Source organism: Hipposideros armiger, unplaced genomic scaffold (assembly GCF_001890085.2).
Source record: "Hipposideros armiger isolate ML-2016 unplaced genomic scaffold, ASM189008v1 scaffold_340, whole genome shotgun sequence".
NCBI lineage: Eukaryota > Metazoa > Chordata > Mammalia > Chiroptera > Hipposideridae > Hipposideros > Hipposideros armiger.
In genome coordinates, this window is record NW_017731690.1 from 1640791 (window position 1) to 1662349 (window position 21559).

Consider the following 21559-nt stretch of genomic DNA (forward strand, 5'->3'; position numbering starts at 1 on the left):
TAGCTGAGTGGGGCATGGTGATGCATGGGACTACTCAGGGCGCTCCACAAGAGTATAAAGTATGACTTTTTGAATATGAGTTTTGAGAAAAACAGATCTACCACCCCTTCCCCTCCCAACTTTCTGCTGATGAACTGGTCTCTGTGGTGCCCAAGCAAAGCATAATATTTTCATTTCCTGTTAGAAAGAGGACTCCTTTTGTTCTTTGCTTGAATTTTGGAAGCCACGTGGACTGGACCTCTGAGCTTTGTGGACAATGGTATTCGTGGTGATTTTGATGGTGTGTGGGTGCAATAATGTGAATAAAAATGAAATCAGAGTCATGCACCAAAGCAGAACCCTTCATGGAATTTACATCACAAACATGACTGCATGAAGAAATCTTGGGTAAGTTTGTAGATTTTTTGCTAAATGCATCCATGTTTAAATGGAAATTAGTTTTTCTAGAAAAAGATCAAGTCTTTTAATCTAAATTCTTACTAATACAAGTCACAAATGTTCTAATAATGTACACAGCAAATGGAGTTCAAAGATGCCCATAATGATTAATACTTTGTGAGAAAATCGATTAATGAGGAACAATAAAAATGAAGTGCCAAATTTTCCTTGTTATGCATCAGGGAAGCAGTGTGTTTAGTGGAAGACAGTGAGCTGCTAAGTCTGACTTAGATTTGAATCGTTTGACAAATCATTTATGGTCTCAGCTTCAATTCAATTTCATCAGCAGCAAAATAGGGATGATCATTACTATTTGTCAAGTTTGTTATAAAGAAGAAATAAGAAAATATATCCCATATGAAAGGACAGTGACATACAAACACAAATACTCAAAAAACAATTAATATCAATGCCTTGGCCTTTTTCCTCTCCACTCATATGGACTTTTTGAAATTCAATTTTAAAAATTGAAATAAAAGAAATTAGTGTGCTCAGACATTAGTTTTACTTCTAATAGGATTTTTGTGGTCTGTATCGATGAGAATTGGGTATGTATTTGGAAGTGAAGACATGAAAATTAGGAGAAAATGATGTGCAAACAAGAACTGTTGTAATTATAAAAACTTTATTCACTCTTACTTTAATCCAATCTTTATAAGCACCATGTCATGTACTGGCAATCTAGAAAGAGGATACTGGAATGCTTTAGTCAATAATAAACTGCAAGCTGGTGATGTGAAGTTACTTACAGCTACAGGGAGAACGTGGACTAGACCACATTTAAAAAGGTTCACTTGAGACTCCCACGACAATGCACGAAACAGGAATGTGGCATTGATTTGTCCACACTTTCTATGGTCAGAACCTGAAGCTTGTGCATGTAAACATCCAAAAAAATGAAAACAAAAACAAAAGCAAAACATTTTATCACCTTGACAGTTTACAGTTTGCTAAAGCTTGACCCTGAAATTATAAATGTTGCCATTTTGTTTTCTTGACCAGTGCTTGGTCATAGGCTGAAAAATCAATGCCTTTAAAATTTAAATGATGCTTAAAGGCTATGTTCAATATTGCATCACCAGCAAGGCCTTTGAATGTGTTTGATTCTCATATATGATCACCAAACCATTATCTCTTTAACTAGTGAAATTGTGAAAAATTATACATTTTCAGCAAAATGTTTTAATTTGGTCCTATATTAATAAAGACCCAATTGCCAAGGTGTTTTACATCAATTTAATTCACAAGCATGTACACAAGAGAATCACTATAAAGAGCACTGCTTCCTGATTTATGAATAAAAAGTTTATCCTCTACTTACACTAAAACATACAAAAAATAATCTACAAAAATCGTTTACAATTGATTTTAGTGAAAGAAAAAGCTTTCTTCAAAAAAAAAATGATTGTGGTGGTAGTATTTTAGCCATCAAAAAAAGGAATGTCAGTAACCAATAAATATAATGTGCTTTCTCCATATAGACATATTTACACTTGAGTCTTTGGCTTATGTTTTGTTTTTTGTTTTTCTAAAAAGAACTTTTAATGATCCAGCCATCATTGCACATTAAGAGAAAATAAGCCAGTTATATATATTTATATATTTATATAGAGATCTGCTACACTTGAAACATAAGAAAATGAACTTTACTATGAATTTGCACAGCTTTTCTTTCTTCTTCCTTTAAAGAGTTAACATCTTTTATCTAAAAAAGGGAGAAAAATGCCACATAGAAAGTACTAATTCATGCAACATGTGGTGGCTGCGCTAGCAAAACCAGGAGAAAAACGGCTGCAATTCACTGTACAAACACTGATAAGTCTCATTTGAATCTGGTTCTTATTAAATATAATTTATGTGGCACGAAATGTGGATGCTTTCATACAGTAATAGAAACTAATTGAGTCATTTTTTATTAAGATACACAACTCCATAAGAAAAATACTTTCACCTCTCAAATGGAAAAGTCTCCCGCCCCCCACATTAAAATCTTTCTGCACAGGTGTAATAGGTACAACAGCAGCTGGCTCAACAGAGGAAAAGGTTTCTGTCTGGATGCTGAGGTCTCACCCAGCTAAGATGATTCCAGGTATTCCAAAGCTACATCATAGCAGAAACGGTACTGCTCCTGAAAGATGTTAACACAAAAGGGTTGAGGAAAGTTAGGAAGACCAATGCTGAATAATAGCTACCAAATTAATACTTAGCAAACAATTTAGATTATTCAAGAATTACGAATTATTTTTCCATATACAAGTTGAATATCTGGGCATACATATTTTACATTTAAATTGCTGTTTAAGAAAAAGAAATGATGTAAAAAGATATGTTGTCTTTGCTTTTTATTTTCTACTGAATTAAAAAAATCTACAGTATTTTGAAAGCTGATTATAATTGTAACACCTGATTATTACAGAAAATTCTCCCAATATAGAAAAATACAAAGAGTCATAAAAAAGACTTTTTATAATTCTATTATCAGAAAAAAATTGTTATTTTGCTTCAGTCTTTTTTTATGCATGGTTGAAATAATAATTACATTAGAATAAATATAGTCTTATACATAAATTTGAGAATGTAATTTTATATTTTATTGTTTTTTGTATAACATTATATAACTTTTCCCCACATTATTTAACACCTCTTTAAATACTACATAAAAGTCTAATATATAGATTCTATGACTGTTAGATTGAATTATGTTTTCTTCTATTATAAATAATGCTACAGTGACTAAGTGCAAATATTCTTCCCACACTTCAGATATTTTTCCATAGGAGTAAAAAGGAAAAGAAAAAAAAAAAGCCAGTCATTTCAAACTGCCACTTCACAATTCCAAATTCTTAATTTGACAGTTTTTGGCCCATCACAGTATTCAAGTAATTTCAAAATGGTTAGCTGTTCTTAAATTTTTTGGACCTTATTTATATCTGAAAATTTATTCTTGTCACCTTAATATATTTCAAACAATTTGGTTAGCAATAAAATGAGTTTAAACTGCCTTTCATCTAAGTTTATCTATGTGTTACTTTATTGTGAAGAATTTAAAAAAAAAATCAGAGATTGTGCTACAAATTATGACTTGACAACATGTAATTCATTAAAAACTTTCCAGTTCAATCCAAGTAGGTAAAATTCAGCCTGAACTGGAGAATAATGAAAAACTCATATCATTTCTAAAGTAAATTTCCAGGTGTCTTCAGCAATAAACTAGGGTAATAAAAACTTTCCCCAAGAGGTCTTTATCAATCTTACCCTAATTATCAAGCAGACATGATTTAAATTAGCCTATCTCTGTGACAAGTGCATCTGAAGAACCAAAAACTGCTTGAATGCAGTTATGTCTCTTTAATCAGTTTCTAGCAATTTGGTTTACAGTCTAAATTTCCTTACCAGACTTGTCAGCCTCAAGTGAATACCACACAGAAATAATAATTAACCCTGATTAAACATAAACCCGAGGGTGGGGAGTTTTGTCTGGATTCATGGGACATGAATTAAAGGTAAATATTTAGTAACTCTTTGGAATGTTCTAGAATGTCAGAGTTTAACCATAGAATTTTTTTTAAAGTAATGGTAGAAAATGAAAGTGAAATTTGGAGGTAAATTTGAATTCTGAGGTCAGAAGTGACCCCATTGATGATTTTAAGATAGAGGCAGAGTTTACATAAGAAATCATCGCACTACAGAGTTTAAAGACATAACCACTACCCATCCGTTTTATACGATGACCCCAGTTCTACCTCAAAAATCCCTCAAATCCACCCCCCTTATTCTATCTCCATTGCCAAACACCCCAGTCAAATCCAACATCACCTCGTTTGGACAACTACAATAACCTAAGGAATGAGGTGAAGTAGAGGGGGTCTGAGGACTTGTAGAAGAGGAGAGAATGCATGTTGTAGCTCTTAAAAGTGAGAGGGTGTAAATGTAACCCTTCAGATTTTGTCTCAGGAAGCAACACACGTCTTGTGTGAACAATCCATGAGCAGGAAGTGGTGAAAATACTTTAAAGGTTTATCAAATTGCTCATTTTGGTTATCTGATCATCTTGATAAATGTAGGGCAAGCAACAATGATGCCTTGGTTTTTCTGGTTTACTTTTCTGTGAGTATAAAACTACACAGCTGCTCCTGGCCTTATCCCACCATGCACAAGTGTAACCCACAGACATCTCTCTTTAAAAGTGAAATGTGCTAGAGAAGTGTCTTTCTTGATTCTTCATAGAACTTCACCCAGATACACTCCCACATACAAATACCCATCTGTTCTTATTTTATAAGCCATGTTCTGATTTTATGAGTGCTGGCAAGTTCAGGTAACATCATATGAACTATGCTCTATAACTGACAAAAGCTAAAATTTGTCAATGACAAAAGCTTAAAATTTTATAATTTGGCCAGAAATGAAGAATTATAAATAATGACTAAAAAAAAAAATTCACTTGCCCTTTAAAAACATCAGATGTCTAAAGTGCTGATGTGATTTATGAATATATCTCTCAGATTAGTTTTATCAGTTAACTCAGTATGCTTTAAGAAATAAAAATAAACAATAAAGCCTAGATAGCAGGATTTATTCTTATTATAGAGCCATTTACCAAACTTTACTGTAGCAAATGTTTATTGCCCACAACAGGGAGGAAAAAAAAAATAGTCATGCAATTTCCAAATTAAGTGAAAAGAGTTCTCTTCATCCTTAGCAGTTTATATAATATGTGATTAAGTTATGTGGGTAAAGGGGAATACTGGGCAATTCATCATTTAGGCAGGAAAGTCCCCACAAAAGCTCATTTACACATCTGATTCCTTGTGTGCCTATGAAGTCAAATCACAAGTAGGTAAATGACTGACTAACCTCTATGCTCCCTTCTACCTCTAAGACTGACTTACCGGAGCCTCCACCATGTTGGGCTTGCTGTTCCTTAGTGTCTTGACCGCATGGAACACATCGACAACATTTTGCCGTTTCACCATTTCAACAACAATCCCTATAGCACAGAACATACCACTTCGCCCACCACCATTTCTGAAACCAAAGAGAAAGCAAAGGCATTTTAGATTGAAGCTTTTGGTGACCACAGGTCATACAATTATACATGTTTGGGAAAAGAAAATATTATCTTTTTCATTTTTGTCAATTTGTGTCTTCATTTACTTCTTATGTGTGCAGGTATGGATACAGGGCAGAGAGGAAGGACACTTGAAGATGATGTTAGCTCAGTAGCTTGTGCTTAGGCATATACAATAGGCAGAGATTGCCCCAACCTAGATACTACGTGATTTTGACAGATTTGTGAACTGTAAATCAGAAAAGTGGTTCAGGATAGTGTTCCAAAGACTTTAAATCATATAAAAACTATATAACAATCAATTTTTAAAAACATACAAAAATTAAAGTTAGGTAGTAGTTAATTATAGGATTAGGAGACAGGGATGCTGTTTTAATATCTGTGGAGGCTCATAAGATGTGAGCCAGGTACTCTTTAGCATAGAAAACATGAAGGCTAACAAGAAAATGAACACCAAGGCTCCCCTCTATGGCCATGCCACGCCGCCATACTCACAGGCAGTGGATGATCGTCCGGCCTTCCCCTTCCTCACATTCCTCCTGCCACTTTTCCACCTGCAGTATCAGTTTCAAAAAGGACCGTTTGGAGCCAGGCACTTCTCGATGAGAAGCCCACCCTAGATACTGAAACTGCTGTACCATCAGATACCCTTCCTGTGGCTGTGAAGGAAAAGTAAGTTTCATGTAAGTTGGAATAGGAATTTTACTAAAAAGTTGACACCATGATATAAATGACATTTACCTTCGATAGAGACTATATGTCCTAAATACGTACATGCCCGTGTAGAAACAGTCTAAGTTACAGAAGCAAGAAACATGAGAATTATCCTTTCGTGCAAGGTTCTCCCTCATATCCACCATCAAGTAATCAATTCTTATGTTTATACTTAAGTAACTTTTAAATTCATTTCTTCGTTATCACCACTGACTTCATTGCACTCCCAGTCACAAGTTATGATAATTACCTCCTAGTTGATCTCCCTGAATAAACTTGGATCTCTTTCCAAATCATTCTTATTGCAGGCATCATGCTTATTTTGAAATGCAAATTTGATCTTATTATTCTTCTGCTTTAATGGCTTCCAAATGATCTTAGCATAAAATCCAAATTGCTGCCATAGTTTACAAATCCTTACATAATCTGGCTCCACCTCCTACCTCAAACTTCTCTCTACTCTAACACACTATTCCAGTGCCAAACACATTGGCCTTCTTTTAATTCATTTATCAAGTAATTTATTGCCTAGGGGACTTTGCACATACACTCCCTTTTGTCTTGAACATTTACTTCTTGCTTGCCCTTCTCAATTCTAAATAGTGACCAACTTGTTTTGGGTTTGCCTGGGACTTTTCTGGTTTTAGCACAGAAACATATGTGTCCTGAAAACCTCTCTGTCCTGTGTAAAGCAGGATAGTTGGTTATCCCACCCCCAAATAGTTTCTACTGATTCTTCAAATTTTGGCTTAAATATCACTACCTCAAAAAAGTCTTCTCTGATCACTTAGCTATTTCAGATCACTCAAACACTTTGCATTCTGTATTTTTTTTCTCTGTAGAATTACTCATGTTTGTAAAAAATTGAATATACAATTAGTTGTTTAATGCTTGTTCCTTGATAAAATATAAATTCTTTAAGCACAAGAAAAATCTCTCTTTTTCCCCTAAACTCTGTAGTACTTCACCTAGCAAAAAAGTTCCAAAGAATAGAATTGTTGAATGAATGCATAAAACCTGACACCCTCAAATAAAACTGTTAAGGGAGAATACGCAGTACATGAGTAAGCCATATTGTACGGCGTCAGATCTGAGCCTCCATATGGCTCATGCATCTTTTTGTAGGATGAGGACCTAACTCGTACAACACCCAACTTCTTGTTGGTGTATACTAAAGATTTAATGAAGCGGATGACATTAAATAATGAGATTGGGAACAGGAAAAAAAAAAACCAAACAAACAAAAAAACCAAAAAAAGACCTGCACTAATAATACGGACCAGAACACCAAATACAGAGGAGGATAAACAAACAAATATGCTGACAAAAAAAAAATGTAACATGATTTCAGTTCCTGTTCCTAGAATATTTTTCATGTAAATGGCTCAATTGCAGACAAGTTTTACTTTCTTAGTTTAGCAGTTATGGTTTCTCGGCTAAAATATTACTAGACCATAATGTAACAGATGTGCAGACATAATGAGGTTTCATTTAAATTAACATCTAAGATATGCATGAATATTATGACATGACTGAAGTTATTTTTTTCCTCCACTAAAATGAGCAATAGAATTGGATAGGATTTTATCCTCTGTATATATATATATATATATATATATATATATATATATATATATACTTATTAACTAGAATCACATACACCCATTTTGATATGAGAAACACTGAAATATGATGATCCTATCACACGGTTAACATAATACACATTCATGGAGCTGCCGCTCTAAAAAAACAGAGTTATATTTCTTTTAAAAAAGAGAATAATTCTATGGAAGTTACTAATGTTTTGTTTTCAAAGTCGGCTTGCTATTTGGTTTCATAATCTAATCAGTTTTTAATAATACTTTTTTTTTTGAAGGAGAGACCCCAAACTTAATTTGTCATTTAGTGCAAAGCGCATGAAGAGTCAGAAAATAAAGACTCCTGGGGGACACAGTTGCTACTTTGCTCCTGGGAAAGGGCACAGTGGTGGCAGCACTGGTTCTATCCACAGATCAGGGCAGAGTGAGATGCTGGAACAGTTAGAAAGATACAATGGTAGGTGGGAGATGAATCAATGATGCCTGTGATTTACCTTTTCCTTCATGCCTGGATTCTCCTTTACACACAGGACTTGGAATAGTGACATGAAACCCTTCTATAATGGCTGATCTGACATAGCTTTCCCCCTTGAGGTAAAGCTCCTTCTCTGTCATTATTATTATTGCATTCTAATTTTTTAACTACATGCTTTTTTCTGAGCTGGATGTCAATATGATTATAACATGCAGTCAACGTGGAGATACATCTATGTGTGCTCAAGAGCCTTTACAATCCAACTCAATTAAGTCAGTGCGTCCAAATCTAGATTTTCAGGTGGAATACATTAGTCCAGCAATTGAGCAGGAAACTTAGCTTCCAGTGTTTCTGCTTTCCTGTGTCTAGAGTACATTTTTGTTCTGGTACTAAGATATAAGATAATTACCAACTTTGGGACTCATTATATAATGCTACTAATTCTACTTTCCATGTTGTCTGGATGGAGTTATACCCCGTCATGTTGTGTTCCACCTAGTCTGGATCAGGTTAGTTAGAATGATTAAACAGCGACTTACCCTTGTTAGATTGCATATCCTAAAAATCCTGTTTATCACATCACAATCCATTGAACAAGACATACATTCCACTTGGATAGGGCCATATCGTAGCATCCCTTCTTCTGGCCAGTACTGAGGGCAGCCCTAGACAATGAATGTTTTGAAGGAAAAAGAGCATCATTTTTTAAACTAGGATTGTATAAAGCAGATTTTGGCATTTTTATTACTACATTACTAAGTTGTGTATAAATACACAAAAGCAACCCATAGCCATTAACCTGGGATAAGTCCACTTCATTTAACATCACAATGGAAGTACAGCCATAATCATACACCAATCTCCAGAAGTCCTTTACAGTGTTTGGCAGAGGGTACTGTGTGACGATGAAGGCAGCTGGCTGCCTGTAGCTCTGTGAAGAAACAAGGTAGATGGAGAAACATAAGAACTTATACTGTGAAGGATTAGAGGTAAAGCCAAGGATTCTGGGATTTAAAAAATACAATCAGTTGTATAAGCAGATTCAATCCACTTCACTGTAGGACCAGTAAGACATAATAGCTTCACATGGAGATGGAGCCAGATTGCTGTACAAGGCATGGAGTGAACAGATTTGGACCACGGGAATGTACTGGAACTAGTAATTAGTCAATCCGATGCTAATACTTTGATGTTTCAATAGCAATTCAAGTCAAGAATTTAAGTTTTACTTTGTTGAGAAAAGTAAATACAGGACAAATACAAAAGAAGAAACTAAAGAACATTTTGAGGTTAAGATCTTCCGTGAAGTACCTGTCAGGCTGTTGCAGGTTTCCAAAGGTAATCAGCCTGAGAGGCTGAAGGCAAAGTAGGCATAAAATTCCCTGGTGTGTATGTATGTCCCTTTCTATCAATCATCAATCAGCTGCTTGGCTCTACTCTACTCCAAACAAGAAAAAGCACATATGCCTCAAATTCATGTGCTGTCACATTATATGGATATTATGAGCCCATTCTGTACATCTTATAGTGAAACCACTTTCCTTAGTTGTCTTGGCATTTCTCATGTATATCGATAAATACAATGATGGCTTTAATTCTTTAAAGATTTTCAAGTACCAAAGAGTGAAACCAATGCACTCCTTGGCCCCATCAAAGAGGAAATGACTCCTCATTTGCTAAGTGATCCTTCATTTGGGACACAATAAATTATCTTTTTCCAGGAGAAAAGATGATGCTCATCTGGTCTGGTCAATCTCTTGTTCTGCCAATAGCCATTCTACACTAAAATAGAAATGCATATTTCTATGTAATAACTTCAAATAATAATTTTTCCAAAAATAAAATAAAATAACTAGGTAGTTACCTGAGATAGACTTTCTTAATGCTGATAAAAATTGCCAGCGATCTCCTAACACACTTGCATCATTCAACCCTCTCTTTAAGTCCTGTAAGAGGCTTAACCTCAGTGTAGAAACTGCTCCTTGAACTCCACTGATCCTATTACCATTTGGAAATTGTTGCCAATCATGGCATTCCCCTCCATGGAGGACTGTAGGATAAATGTGAGGAGATGCTAATTCACCTGGCTGCTTCTAAATGACCTCAACCTCTTACAAAGCCCCATCTGCAGATCGAGGGAGTCCCTCCTAAGAAAGATATGAAGTTGCATGAGAAAGGATCAGAAGAAATCAGCTTTCCTTCTAATGAAATGTCTGCTCTGTGGGAGGGTAAGTCAAAGGAGGCTGATAGCTATTAACTTAGTTTTTGAATCACAGGGGCGGGAAGATGGAAGAAGAGGAGATGATAGCAAGGAAAGACTAGATTTTCTACTTCTTTCAAAGCTCTGTAAGTACAGGAATGCATCTAAGGCTTTTAAATCACAGAATCCTCAGCCTTACTCTGAACCTTTGTAGGCATGGCAAAAGGGTCTATAGCACTAATTATGGGGAAAGAAGGGAAAGAGAAGGGGGGCAGTGTTGACCAATGAGCCCTGTTCTCATAAGCCAAATCAAAACTTCCTTTTCTGAAGCCCCAACTATACCACTAAATCCACAGGGCAGTTTCTACTATGAAATGTATCTTTGTTGAATCATAGAGAATGAAGCAGAGTAGGAATAAGTAAAGTACAAGGTTCAGTCTTCATAATAACTGGAAAACACCATGGAAATCAAGAAAAATTTGACAGAGATGCCAAAGACAAAAATGAAAGGCATCAATATTTTTCCTCCTCCCCTTTTCCACTCATCCTTTTTTCATTCCAAATCTAGACTCAGAAGCATAAAGGTCTTGAGTGTCTTCTCTCTGTGTTTAGTATATTTACCTTTCCAGACAGTTAAAATGGGAAGAAATGGTACAATGAGAATCCATGTGATTTCAGTGAAAATGATTAATGACGAGGCAAGGCTCTGGTCACAGCAGGAATGGGCACTTTTCACTTGAGCTTGCGTTTGGACTACTCTGCTCTGCAGCATTAAAAGGAGCCAAGTCACTGGTTAGAAGACTAGTCTCAGAAGTAGAATGTGGGTTTTCCTAAGTCTCTTACCGGAAGCTAACTTTGGAAAACACAACAGGAGCTGACAACTTAGAAAACTTCATTGCTAGTCACAAAGGAATGATCTTTGGCTTCTAATTTCTTCTTACTATGATTCCAAAGGCTAAAAAGCAAAAACTAGAAATGTGTATAAAAGAAGGTGATAAAACTGTTTAAAAGGATTCTGAGCCTTGATAGCCTACTTGCTTCTTTCTAAGGTAACCAAAGCAAGGTGGCTAAAGACATAATTTAAAAGTCTCCTTCCATGTTGCTCTGTCTATGGGATGCCAACACGCTGAGTACATGTTCTTCCACCTATGAAGATTGGAATGAGGCAAGTCAGTCCTTTCATTCTGATGGATGTGTAAACATTATATCCTCCATGTCTTCCCTAGTTACTTATAAATAGTATACTAACTAATGGCTAAAAAAACAAGTTAGCTCTAAATTACTGGAACAATAAATGTCAGAGATAAAAGTTTCCAAAATTAACATAACTTCAGAAGGCTATGGCATTCTGTGGTTTTTAAAACTCCTTCCTAACCGTATTTAAAATACGTAAGCATGATTTTTTGTGTGAAAATGATTAAGATAAAAAAAAAAATCTCACCAGAAGACATTTTCCAATTTCAGAATATAATACTTGACAATCAAGCTGTAAATTTACAACAAAGCCTAAAACTTGCAGTTCCTAAGAATGCCTGTAGGGGAAATTCAAAATCATTCTTCAACAAACTTGTATTTCAATGAAAGTTTCTAAATTTCCTTTTTAGGCCATTTTGATTGTCTTGAAAAGAAACCTAGCCAGTGCTCATTGCATTATGTAGCTTTTCATGACACTTTACACTAACAAAGGGAGCAGTCTCTTACATCCATCAGAGCAGCATTGATGTAGTTACTACTCTCCCCATCAATTGTAATTAAAAAAGGCAGACATCTGTCAGGTGGTAGCATGTCCATGAAACGGTTCTTGTCATGGTTCCTTGGCAGGCATGCTATGCTGCAGTCTTCAGCTTGTAGTCGAGGGGTGACTGAATTCAAGGTCTAAAAAGAAAAGGGAACCCAGGTTAAAAGACAGTGGCCCATTTAATGGTGCAACACAGATTCATCTAATATTTAGGAGGCCCACTAGAAAGTAAAGGATTTGTACAAGGCAATGGCATTTGCCACGGTGACAGGCTGATAGACTTTGAAGCTAAAGCTAATGAAGCCTGAGAAGTGACAAAGAAAAAATATATGCACTGTTCAATGTGCTTCTTAAAAGGAAAAGGAAAACTAAACAATATGGCTACCTGCAAAATGCATGCGTAAGCAAAGATAATGCAATCAGTATCCCATGATAATGAACCATCATCAAAGTTGAAAACTATAATTTATAAAAACATTGGTGTGCCCTATTTAAAGATATACTGTGGCATGCTGGAAAGAGCACTGGGCAAAGAATCAAAGTACTAAGTTTCTAGAGGTGCTTCTGACTTCATAGTCACACATCTTCATAGGTGTTTTGAGGGCCACATAAACATTCAGGGTTTTTTAGAAACAATGTTCAGCCTAAACTTCAGCTATTATTATTCATGTGCTTGATCTCACATTTTGAGCAGCATAGAAAGCTAAAATCCATTATACTGCATAAAAAGGGGCTGTAAATATACACAAACCACCACTAAATTTGACTTTTATGTTAAGTTTTCCCCATACCCTTCCCCGAGTCTGAACTCATTTTGCCCTTCATGAGACAGCAGATATGAGCTCATTAATACAAAAGTGACTCCATAATATGTGTAATGAAAGAGACAGTCATTATATTATACTTAAAATTGGGTCAAAGGTTATAAATTTGACTTGAAAGACCTTCTTTAGAAGAATTAATAATGCCCAGAACAAATTGAAATAAGTTGCTCATAAAAGAAGGCCCAGAAATAGTAAATACCTGGAATTCATCTTTGAGATGTGAAGAGTTAGTCTGGGAGTCTATTCTAATCATATCAAAATATGCAGCTTTAAATTCACAGACAGGTATGGCAGTTTCTCCACATAAGCAGGCTTCTAAAATGGCATCATGAATAAAAATGTACTGTTCCTATCAAAAGAAAGAAAAAGAAAATCTCTCACTATTTTAATAAAACTTATCTGTCATCAAAGGTAAAGAATGCACAGAATTTTCTCTTCATGAAATATTAATAAAAACACCAATATTTTCCTACTGACATGTGAAAAACATTCACTCTTTTATTTGAAAATGTTGGGAAAGGCTAAAAAAAAATTAGAGGTAAATCAGCAATCAGCATACCTCTGTCTGGACCATATTGATACGACGGGATCTTAAGGCTTTGACACAGTTGTAGATGTCAACAACACCCTCTCTTTCAGCCATGTCCAGCATGATATCAATCACAATGTAACAGCCAGTTCGTCCAGCACCAGCACTAAAAGAAAATTAGACAAATTGAGGATTGAACTGAAGAACTGCAGGGAGCACGTCTATGAAACTTGAAATAAAAATCTTTTCGACTTTCAGAGAGGTGGAATCTAATTTAAGAAAGTACAAGACCGCATAATTTGTACATATTGTACAAACACTTGCTAATGTCCAAAAAAACTTCATGTAGAGTATCTGTTTCAGTATAATCTGAATACTGGAACAAGAGTTCCAAATTATAGGATATAACTTTCTAAATCAAATGGTGTTTTAAAAACAATGTATACAGAGGATGCCAAAAAATGTATATACATTTTAAGAAAGGAAAACTGTATTAAAATTGTAATACTCGATATATAACGATAACAAAAGATGAATACAAGTCACATTTGACTTCTGCAATTACAAGAAGTGCTCAAAATGGTTACTTATCATCAGCGTCCAGACACTTCTGATTACGGCGAACTACTGGTTGAGCAACGTTGACCAAAGTGTCCACAAAGTATACATTTTTTTGGTATCCCTGGTATATATCATTCAATTTCTGTAGCTCTTATGTAAATCAAATATACATTATTTCAAGCTCGTAGAATTGATCAAGGGGTGAAATCATGCTTTAAAAGTTTAACCCCAAATTGAAGACTTTTATACTCATAGTTGTAGGTTTTTTGGAAAAAGTCAAGACTGCTGGCTTTTAGACAGAAGTTATAAATACCAAGGCAAAAGAACACGAATTCCAAAACTTTTAAATGGTAAATCTGAGGAGCCACAGGGCAGGAGGAAATGCTAATGTAATGGTGGGGAAGAAAATGGTGGTTTATCAATGGGAAGGAAACAAATATTAGAAAGAATATTTTTGAATGGTGATCTGAAGGAAAAATAAAAATGAATTGTTACATATAGAATAAAATTCTTAACTGGTCACTAAGATAGCCACTATCTTATGGTATTTAACTCACTACTTGATGCACGACGTACTGTTGATTATTTTACCCCTTGAGAGTGCTTCTCCAATTTTATGTATAGAAGTCAATGGAACAAACAAGATGTAGTTGGGATTTTGGTGGGGGAGGAAATTCCCTGTGTAGTCAGCTTTCTCCTTTCCATAAATCCAGAGATACCTGAGTCTAAGTAGAAAATGACACTTCTGTTTCAAGCGAGTATCTGAGAATCTTGGGGCACTTCAGAAGCAAGCGATTCATAGGAAAGTGAACACCTATGATAAGTCAAGACAGCCCTGCCTAAATTGAAAATCTATTGATCTCATTTCCCAAATGCATAAATAGACTATTAGCATTATTTCTTTGTTTTCTAGATTTGGTCACTTCTCTTAAACTCACTGTTCTTTAAGAAATTTAAGTAAAAGATATCGTGGCTATCTCCATTTCTTTCTTTTGCCTACCGTCTCTCAATCACTGTTCCCAGGGTTTGAGGCAGGAAAGTAATTGAAGAGTACATCAGATTTCTTGAGGAGAATTGAATTGAAGATTTTTTTTTTCAGGGTATACAGTATCTGATCCTTACGGGATGACTTATTCTGTGTGTCCCCCCACCCCACCCCCCTTTTATACACGGTCATTTAAATTCTGAATAGGTTGGATTTTCAGAAAGAAAAAGAATGCTTAAGTACAAACTGTTATGAGCTTGGAGGAGATAGCAGATGAGAATGTTGTGCAGAATTTACGAAAAGCTTTTCAGGTTTAGTATATATTTTTCTGTTCACATCTCAAAATGAGGCCATGTAATTTGCTTTTAGTGTCTCTCAATGCTTGTTTTAAGAGAAGTTTCTAATCAGAAGAAAGTCTTGAAATAATGTTCATGTTTCTCTGTCATGTATTTGCTGGAACTCACTAATGCAGTTTTCAAGGTCTTCTGACGGATGGCTTTTTTTTTTTAAATAAAAATCTTAAATAGCTGTTTTATAGCAAAAATTCTTGCAATTTAGGCCATTTAGTAACTCTGTATGTCTCAAATTTAGTTTTAAAAGCTGGGATTCTATTGGGAATTTACTAGATTGGCAAGAAATCTCTATTTCAACCTACCAATCCATACGAGATTTGCAAAAGCAATAAAAATAAATAAATAAATTAATTAAAAAAGAAAAACAGATGTTGCCACTAAAACGCAGTTTTCTACCCTCAGAACTGTGGACAACACTACACACATTCGGATGAATGCATTTATTTCTTATGTTTCTATTTTATATCCTCCTTATGGCTAACTTTTATTTTATTGCTGTTGTTTTACTTTATCTGTAATACGTACAAGCTGGAACTTTGTAAGCATGCATTAATTATTGTGCTTAAAAGCCTTATCATGATACTTTTTTTTTATAAAAAACCTGGCTTCACACAGTCGACACCATTGGGGAACATTGCTCACCTGCAATGCACAACGATGGGGCCAGCACTGGGGGGGTTAGAGAACTTGACTCGGCGGATGAAGGAAAGAAGCCCCGTAGCATGATAGGGCACTCCGTGGTCAGGCCAGCCAGTGAAATGGAACTGTTTAACTTCACGGATCTCATTGTATCCCCTCTGTGCAAACATGTAAAGAAGTGTTTTTAATGGTCCAAAACAAAGTCATTAAACACAGTCATAGGTACTAGACCTGATTGACAACAACAAAATAGAAAATTTACCAAGATCATGCTTTTTCTGAAAAACGGTGCTGGCCTGACATGGCCTAGGAGCTTACCTTTATTGTCAGACAATTGTCAAAGAAAGAAAATTAGAAGTCTTGCTCAGTTTTATAAGTCTGGCTAAATTTTACTTACTCTGACAGTTTGTTCTTTACTGGGAATGAAAGCACATAAAATTATTAGGGGAAAAGGAAGAAATAGAAAAGCTAAAATGCTGCCCTATTGACCCAATGCACTGAGTTCTCAAATGGTGTATAAAAGCAACATTCTAGCTTCTTACCTCACAAAGAGATTTTAATGCCTTGCTTATCCATGTTGAAAATAGTTTTGAAGCATAGCATGTAGAGATTTTCCAGGACAGTGCTACTCTAGATTGCTTTATAAAATATACAGACAGCTAAACTGTTCTTTGGGCCGACTATTTTTCTTAACTATGTGAAATAATTCAGCACACAGAGTATTATTTATTGTAACAAAAATGCAAAATGAAAGAGGTGAAACACCTTATTGTTGTGCCTCTCCTCTTACTGGGTTAATTGAGAAGAAACCTTTAAATGCACATTTCAAAACTTTCTTCTTCTTCTTCCTTTTTTTGTTTTGTTAAAAAAAGCCTGTGGGTTATGGTAGCACAGCTTCAAGATCATAGATGAAGTGCTGCAGAATTTATTTTTCAGAATCCATATTTGTAGCAAACAACAAAAACAAAAAAATCTACTATAATCTATATAATTTCAACTCTACTTTGAGCTATCTGTGAAATCTCAATCTCTTGTTCAGTCAGAATACATAGAAAAATTGCATGAAACAAATAAAATAAATTAAGAAAATTTATTTTTAGATTCTATCCTGTATAGAACAATATCACTTGGAAGCCAGTGATCATGTCTTATTATTCATTTTAGTTATAGGTCCTAGCACAAGACCCCATCGAAAGCAGGGCTCAACAAATAATTATAGTAGTGACAGTGAAAAACAACATCATGGAATCATACAAATGGAAAAATCACATGTGTTACTACATTTAAAGTCAACTCTAATGAAGAAGGCCATATAGTGTTCTAAGATTTGATTTTAGGCAATTAATTCACCTTCTTTCTATTAATCCTTTTACTGGAGTTCCCATCAGGGCCTTTCCTGTTTTAGTAAATTTTAATATCTGGAAGCATATGTTCCCTTATCACTCTTTTTATTTAAATTTCCCTAAGTAATTTTCAAATGTGTGGCTAAAAAACAAAAATGCTCTTTTCCAGTTTTAAATAACAACAAAAACATATTGAAATAAAAACTCAGTGATATTCCAATTAGTATTGCATTAAATCTATAATGTGGCATTAATAACAAGTATTCCCATTCTGGGGCACAGCATATGTCTCCATTTATTCACACCTAATTTTCTGTTCTTCAATACACTTTTGTGGTTTTATTCACCTAGGACCTGTATCTTTCCTGTTAAATATATTCTTAGATACTTTAGAACTTTATTATTGTGAAAGATATTTTTTAACTGTCTACCCTATGTTTATTGCTAACATAAAAGTTAGGATTTATGTATATGTATATTTATCTTGAATTAATCACTTAAATAAGTATTAGTTCCATTTAAAAATAGTATCTTCAGTTTTCTTGGTTATAAAACATTTCATTTTGAAATAATTTTGTCTTTTCCAATAGTTATGCAGTTTATTCCTTTTGTTGTCTTATTTCATTTGATAGAGCTTCCTAAAACGTTGACTACTAGTGAGAACGATTATCCACATCACATTTCTGATTATAACAGCAATGCCTTTTGTTTTTCGTTCCTCAACACACATGATACTAATTATTATGGAATCCCCTTATCATGCTTAAGAAGTCTCCTTATTTTCCTCATATAGTTAGAATTTTATTATAATGCTTTTAAATAAAATTATGTGCACTACAGTATCTATTAATAAAATCACATGATTTTTCTCCTTTAATGCACTGACATAATGAAATATCTTACCACAGTTGTAATATCCTTGCGTTCTTAGAAAACAACCATGATAGATCACGTGAATCATTCATTCACGTCTGGATATAAATTTTTAATATTTTATTTTGAAGTTTTTTCAAGCCTTTCTTGAATGTAATTGGTTTGCAATGTGTGTGTGCACACACTTGGGGGAGGGGCAGATAGAGAGAAAGGGAGAAAGATAGAGATGAAAAAAAGAGAGGTGAAGAGAGAAGGGCTTCTTTACCTGGTTCTGTTAACACAGTTATGCTAGCTTTTAAAAATACATTTAGTTGGTTTTAATGGTTGTGGTCTAAATAGTTTGATTAACACAGGCATTAGAAATTCTTTAAAGATTAAAGAAACCTGGGCCGGCCGAGTGGCGCGATGGTTAAGAGCTGGCTTGGGACGTCAGAGGGCCCCGGTTCGGATCCCACATATGAGGGCCAGTGACATTGCCCTCTACAGCTAAGATGCTGAACAACAACTCAACCTGGAGCTGGGCTGCTGTGAGTCACCGGCGACGGCGTAGGCTGCAGCCCCTGTGGCAGTGGGTGGCCATGGGCTACGTGTGTAGCCAACAGCCAGTGTGAGCGGCCAGCAGCCGCAGTGAGCGGCCATCCAGAAGCCAGCGACTGATCTGCCTCGCCCGGGAAGAGCACAATGATGGTGCCAACTTGGGCCAGTGAAGCAACATCCTCCACAACTAGACTGAAGAACAAAACGACAGCAACTTGTCTGTTCCCCTTCCTCCAATTCCCCAGCGCTGTTCCCATCCCCCGCATTCCCCAATAAAAACCAAAACAAAAAAAAAAAGATTAAAGAAACCTCAACTATAAAACCATAATGCAATTTTAATGGTAAATTTTAACAATCATTCTATTTTCTTCTATCATCTGTTCAGATTTCTGACTCCGGTTCAAATTTAGGAAGTTATTATTTGCTAGAATATCAGTGTATATAGACTAAAATCTATGTCTCTAAGTTTATACATAATATTTTTTATAACTTTCTTAATAGATAGTATAACTAAAGTTACTTCCCTTTTGTGTATTCTAAAATGCATATTTTGTTTTGATTGTTGCTCATTTAGAATCAACAGTGGTTTATTTATTTTATTGATCTTTTCAAGAAACTAGCTTTTTGATTTATTCTTTTTTGTGTTCCTGTTTTATAATTAAATTTTCTTTTGTTTTATTGAGTTTTTAATTTTCTAATTTAATAACTTTCTACATTATCTAAACAGAAATTTAAGGATATATATTTTTTTAAGGTGATAACTTCTGGGGAATTTTGATATAAAATTATTGGCTGTTATAGTATAATTTTAGAGGTACTTGTTCATTCAGGATTATTCAGAAGAGGTTTTGGTGATTTTCAAGAGTCTAATTTGTGGGGTCATGGGTCAGTAATTTGTTATTTTCTGTTGTATTTTGGAAACACCTTGACTTTCTGTTATGTATTCAGGTTTCCTTTATAACTAAGTTCATGACTGATTTTCATAAAAATTTCATGAAATTACAAGAAGAATATATATTCCATATTCTCTCTTTCCATAAAAATGGGATCCAGTTATTCATTAAATCAAGCTTGATGGTTCTCTTTTTGAAATCTCCTTTATCTTTGCTTATTTTGTTCTATTGATTTCTCTAAGAAATTTCCATAGGTCTTTTATAATCGTGATAATCATAATAATTATGCTGTTCTGTATAATGCTACTTTCCATCTAATATTTCTAATTATTTTTAATGTTGGTAAAAATACAATAACATTTGTAAAGAATGGTATTTCTAGATTATACATGTATAATAATGTAACTATCTTCCCTACTGCTGGACATTTAATGTCATTTATAATTTTCTAAGACTGTCAATCAAGTTATTGTATTTTAAATATACTCCTTAGGATAAATGTATGGAAGGTAAAATTCTTGGTCAAAGGACATCAATATTTTAAAGCTGTGTAGATATACAGTGGTATATATGTAATGGTATCGGTAGCAACGTGTTTCACTGCATCTATGTCTTACTTCAATGTCCTTACACTGCCCACTTTGTTTTAGTCTTTCTGGTCCTGTTAAAAAGAAGTCAGATCATGTTACTTACTCCTGGGCTCATAACCCTTCAATGACTGCCTGCCTTACTTTTAGTACAAGCTAAAATCATCATAATGGCTTACAAGACCTCATTTATCTGGCTCTGTGATTGATCTGATTTCATCTCATATTTCTTTCCCATCTCTCAACACCCTAGATTCCTGGCTGTTTCTCATTGTGTCAGGAATACTCATGCCTCAAGGTTTCTTGAAATGACTCTTCCCTCCATCAGAAATATTTTTCCCTGGGTTAACTTCCCTGGGATGTAATTCTTACTGGAGATATAGTTGTATCACTCACTCACTCACTTCATTCAGGGCTTTATTTATGTTACTTTCTTAATGAGACTTTCCAGATCATTTCTTTAAAATTGTAAAACATTCCTTCCTCTACTTCAGCAATATGCCCTACTTACATTCCCAACATTATTTTTCTTCAGAGTGCTTTTCATAATATATGATGTATTTGCTTATTTATTAATTTTTATTGCCTGTCTCCCTTCAACAGACTATAAGCTCCCAAGGTTGAGAAGCATGCCTGGCACACGGTGTGCTCTCAGATAAATATTAGTGGAATGGATAAGTGAATAAATGCATTTATAGCATCATCAAAACAAACTTGGACAGGGGCTTTAAGAGAAAAAAAGTGTTTCAATATACATGTTTTTAAATAAACCTTTAGAAGTACTTACCCTTTCCAGGGTGAATGTCCTAACTACATATTCTGCAAGTGGCTCCATTTCTACACAAGTTACTTTGAAGTCACCATAAACTTCAGTATCATCAGGCCAATACTTATAGCACTTAACCTAAGTGACAAAAAGAATTCACAGGTGAACCACAATACATAATACACATGAACCAAAATGGTTTAATTTCAGTGATAACTTCACACCACAGTTAAAATACAATTAAAAATTTTAAAAAATGGCACAAGAATCTGTTATACAATAAATAGAAAGGCTTTGAGTAACCTCATAAAAATATATAAGCCTGATAATGCAATTAGATTCTAGCATATAATCAAACGTTATTTTATTACTAAATGAGAAATCAAACAATTTTTCAAATCAAAGTTTCACTTAGGGGAGCACTCATTTGATATG

At 34.7% G+C, this 21559-nt stretch overlaps 1 protein-coding gene across 1 annotated transcript in view; it reads right to left on the reverse strand.

Annotated features, from left to right (window-relative positions):
* Nucleotides 1–1046: 1046 nt before the first annotated feature.
* PTPRK (protein tyrosine phosphatase receptor type K) overlaps nucleotides 1047–21559 on the reverse strand; it is a gene marked incomplete at its 5' end in the record, with an annotated part of 136273 nt that continues 115760 nt past the window's right edge. The window contains 10 exons of the mRNA XM_019661220.1: nucleotides 1047–2566; nucleotides 5331–5466; nucleotides 6005–6168; nucleotides 8836–8961; nucleotides 9096–9227; nucleotides 12198–12371; nucleotides 13258–13407; nucleotides 13618–13753; nucleotides 16129–16283; nucleotides 21146–21262. Of these exons, the coding sequence (XP_019516765.1) occupies nucleotides 2513–2566; nucleotides 5331–5466; nucleotides 6005–6168; nucleotides 8836–8961; nucleotides 9096–9227; nucleotides 12198–12371; nucleotides 13258–13407; nucleotides 13618–13753; nucleotides 16129–16283; nucleotides 21146–21262 (1344 nt within the window). The remainder of the gene's footprint in view (nucleotides 2567–5330; nucleotides 5467–6004; nucleotides 6169–8835; nucleotides 8962–9095; nucleotides 9228–12197; nucleotides 12372–13257; nucleotides 13408–13617; nucleotides 13754–16128; nucleotides 16284–21145; nucleotides 21263–21559) is intronic.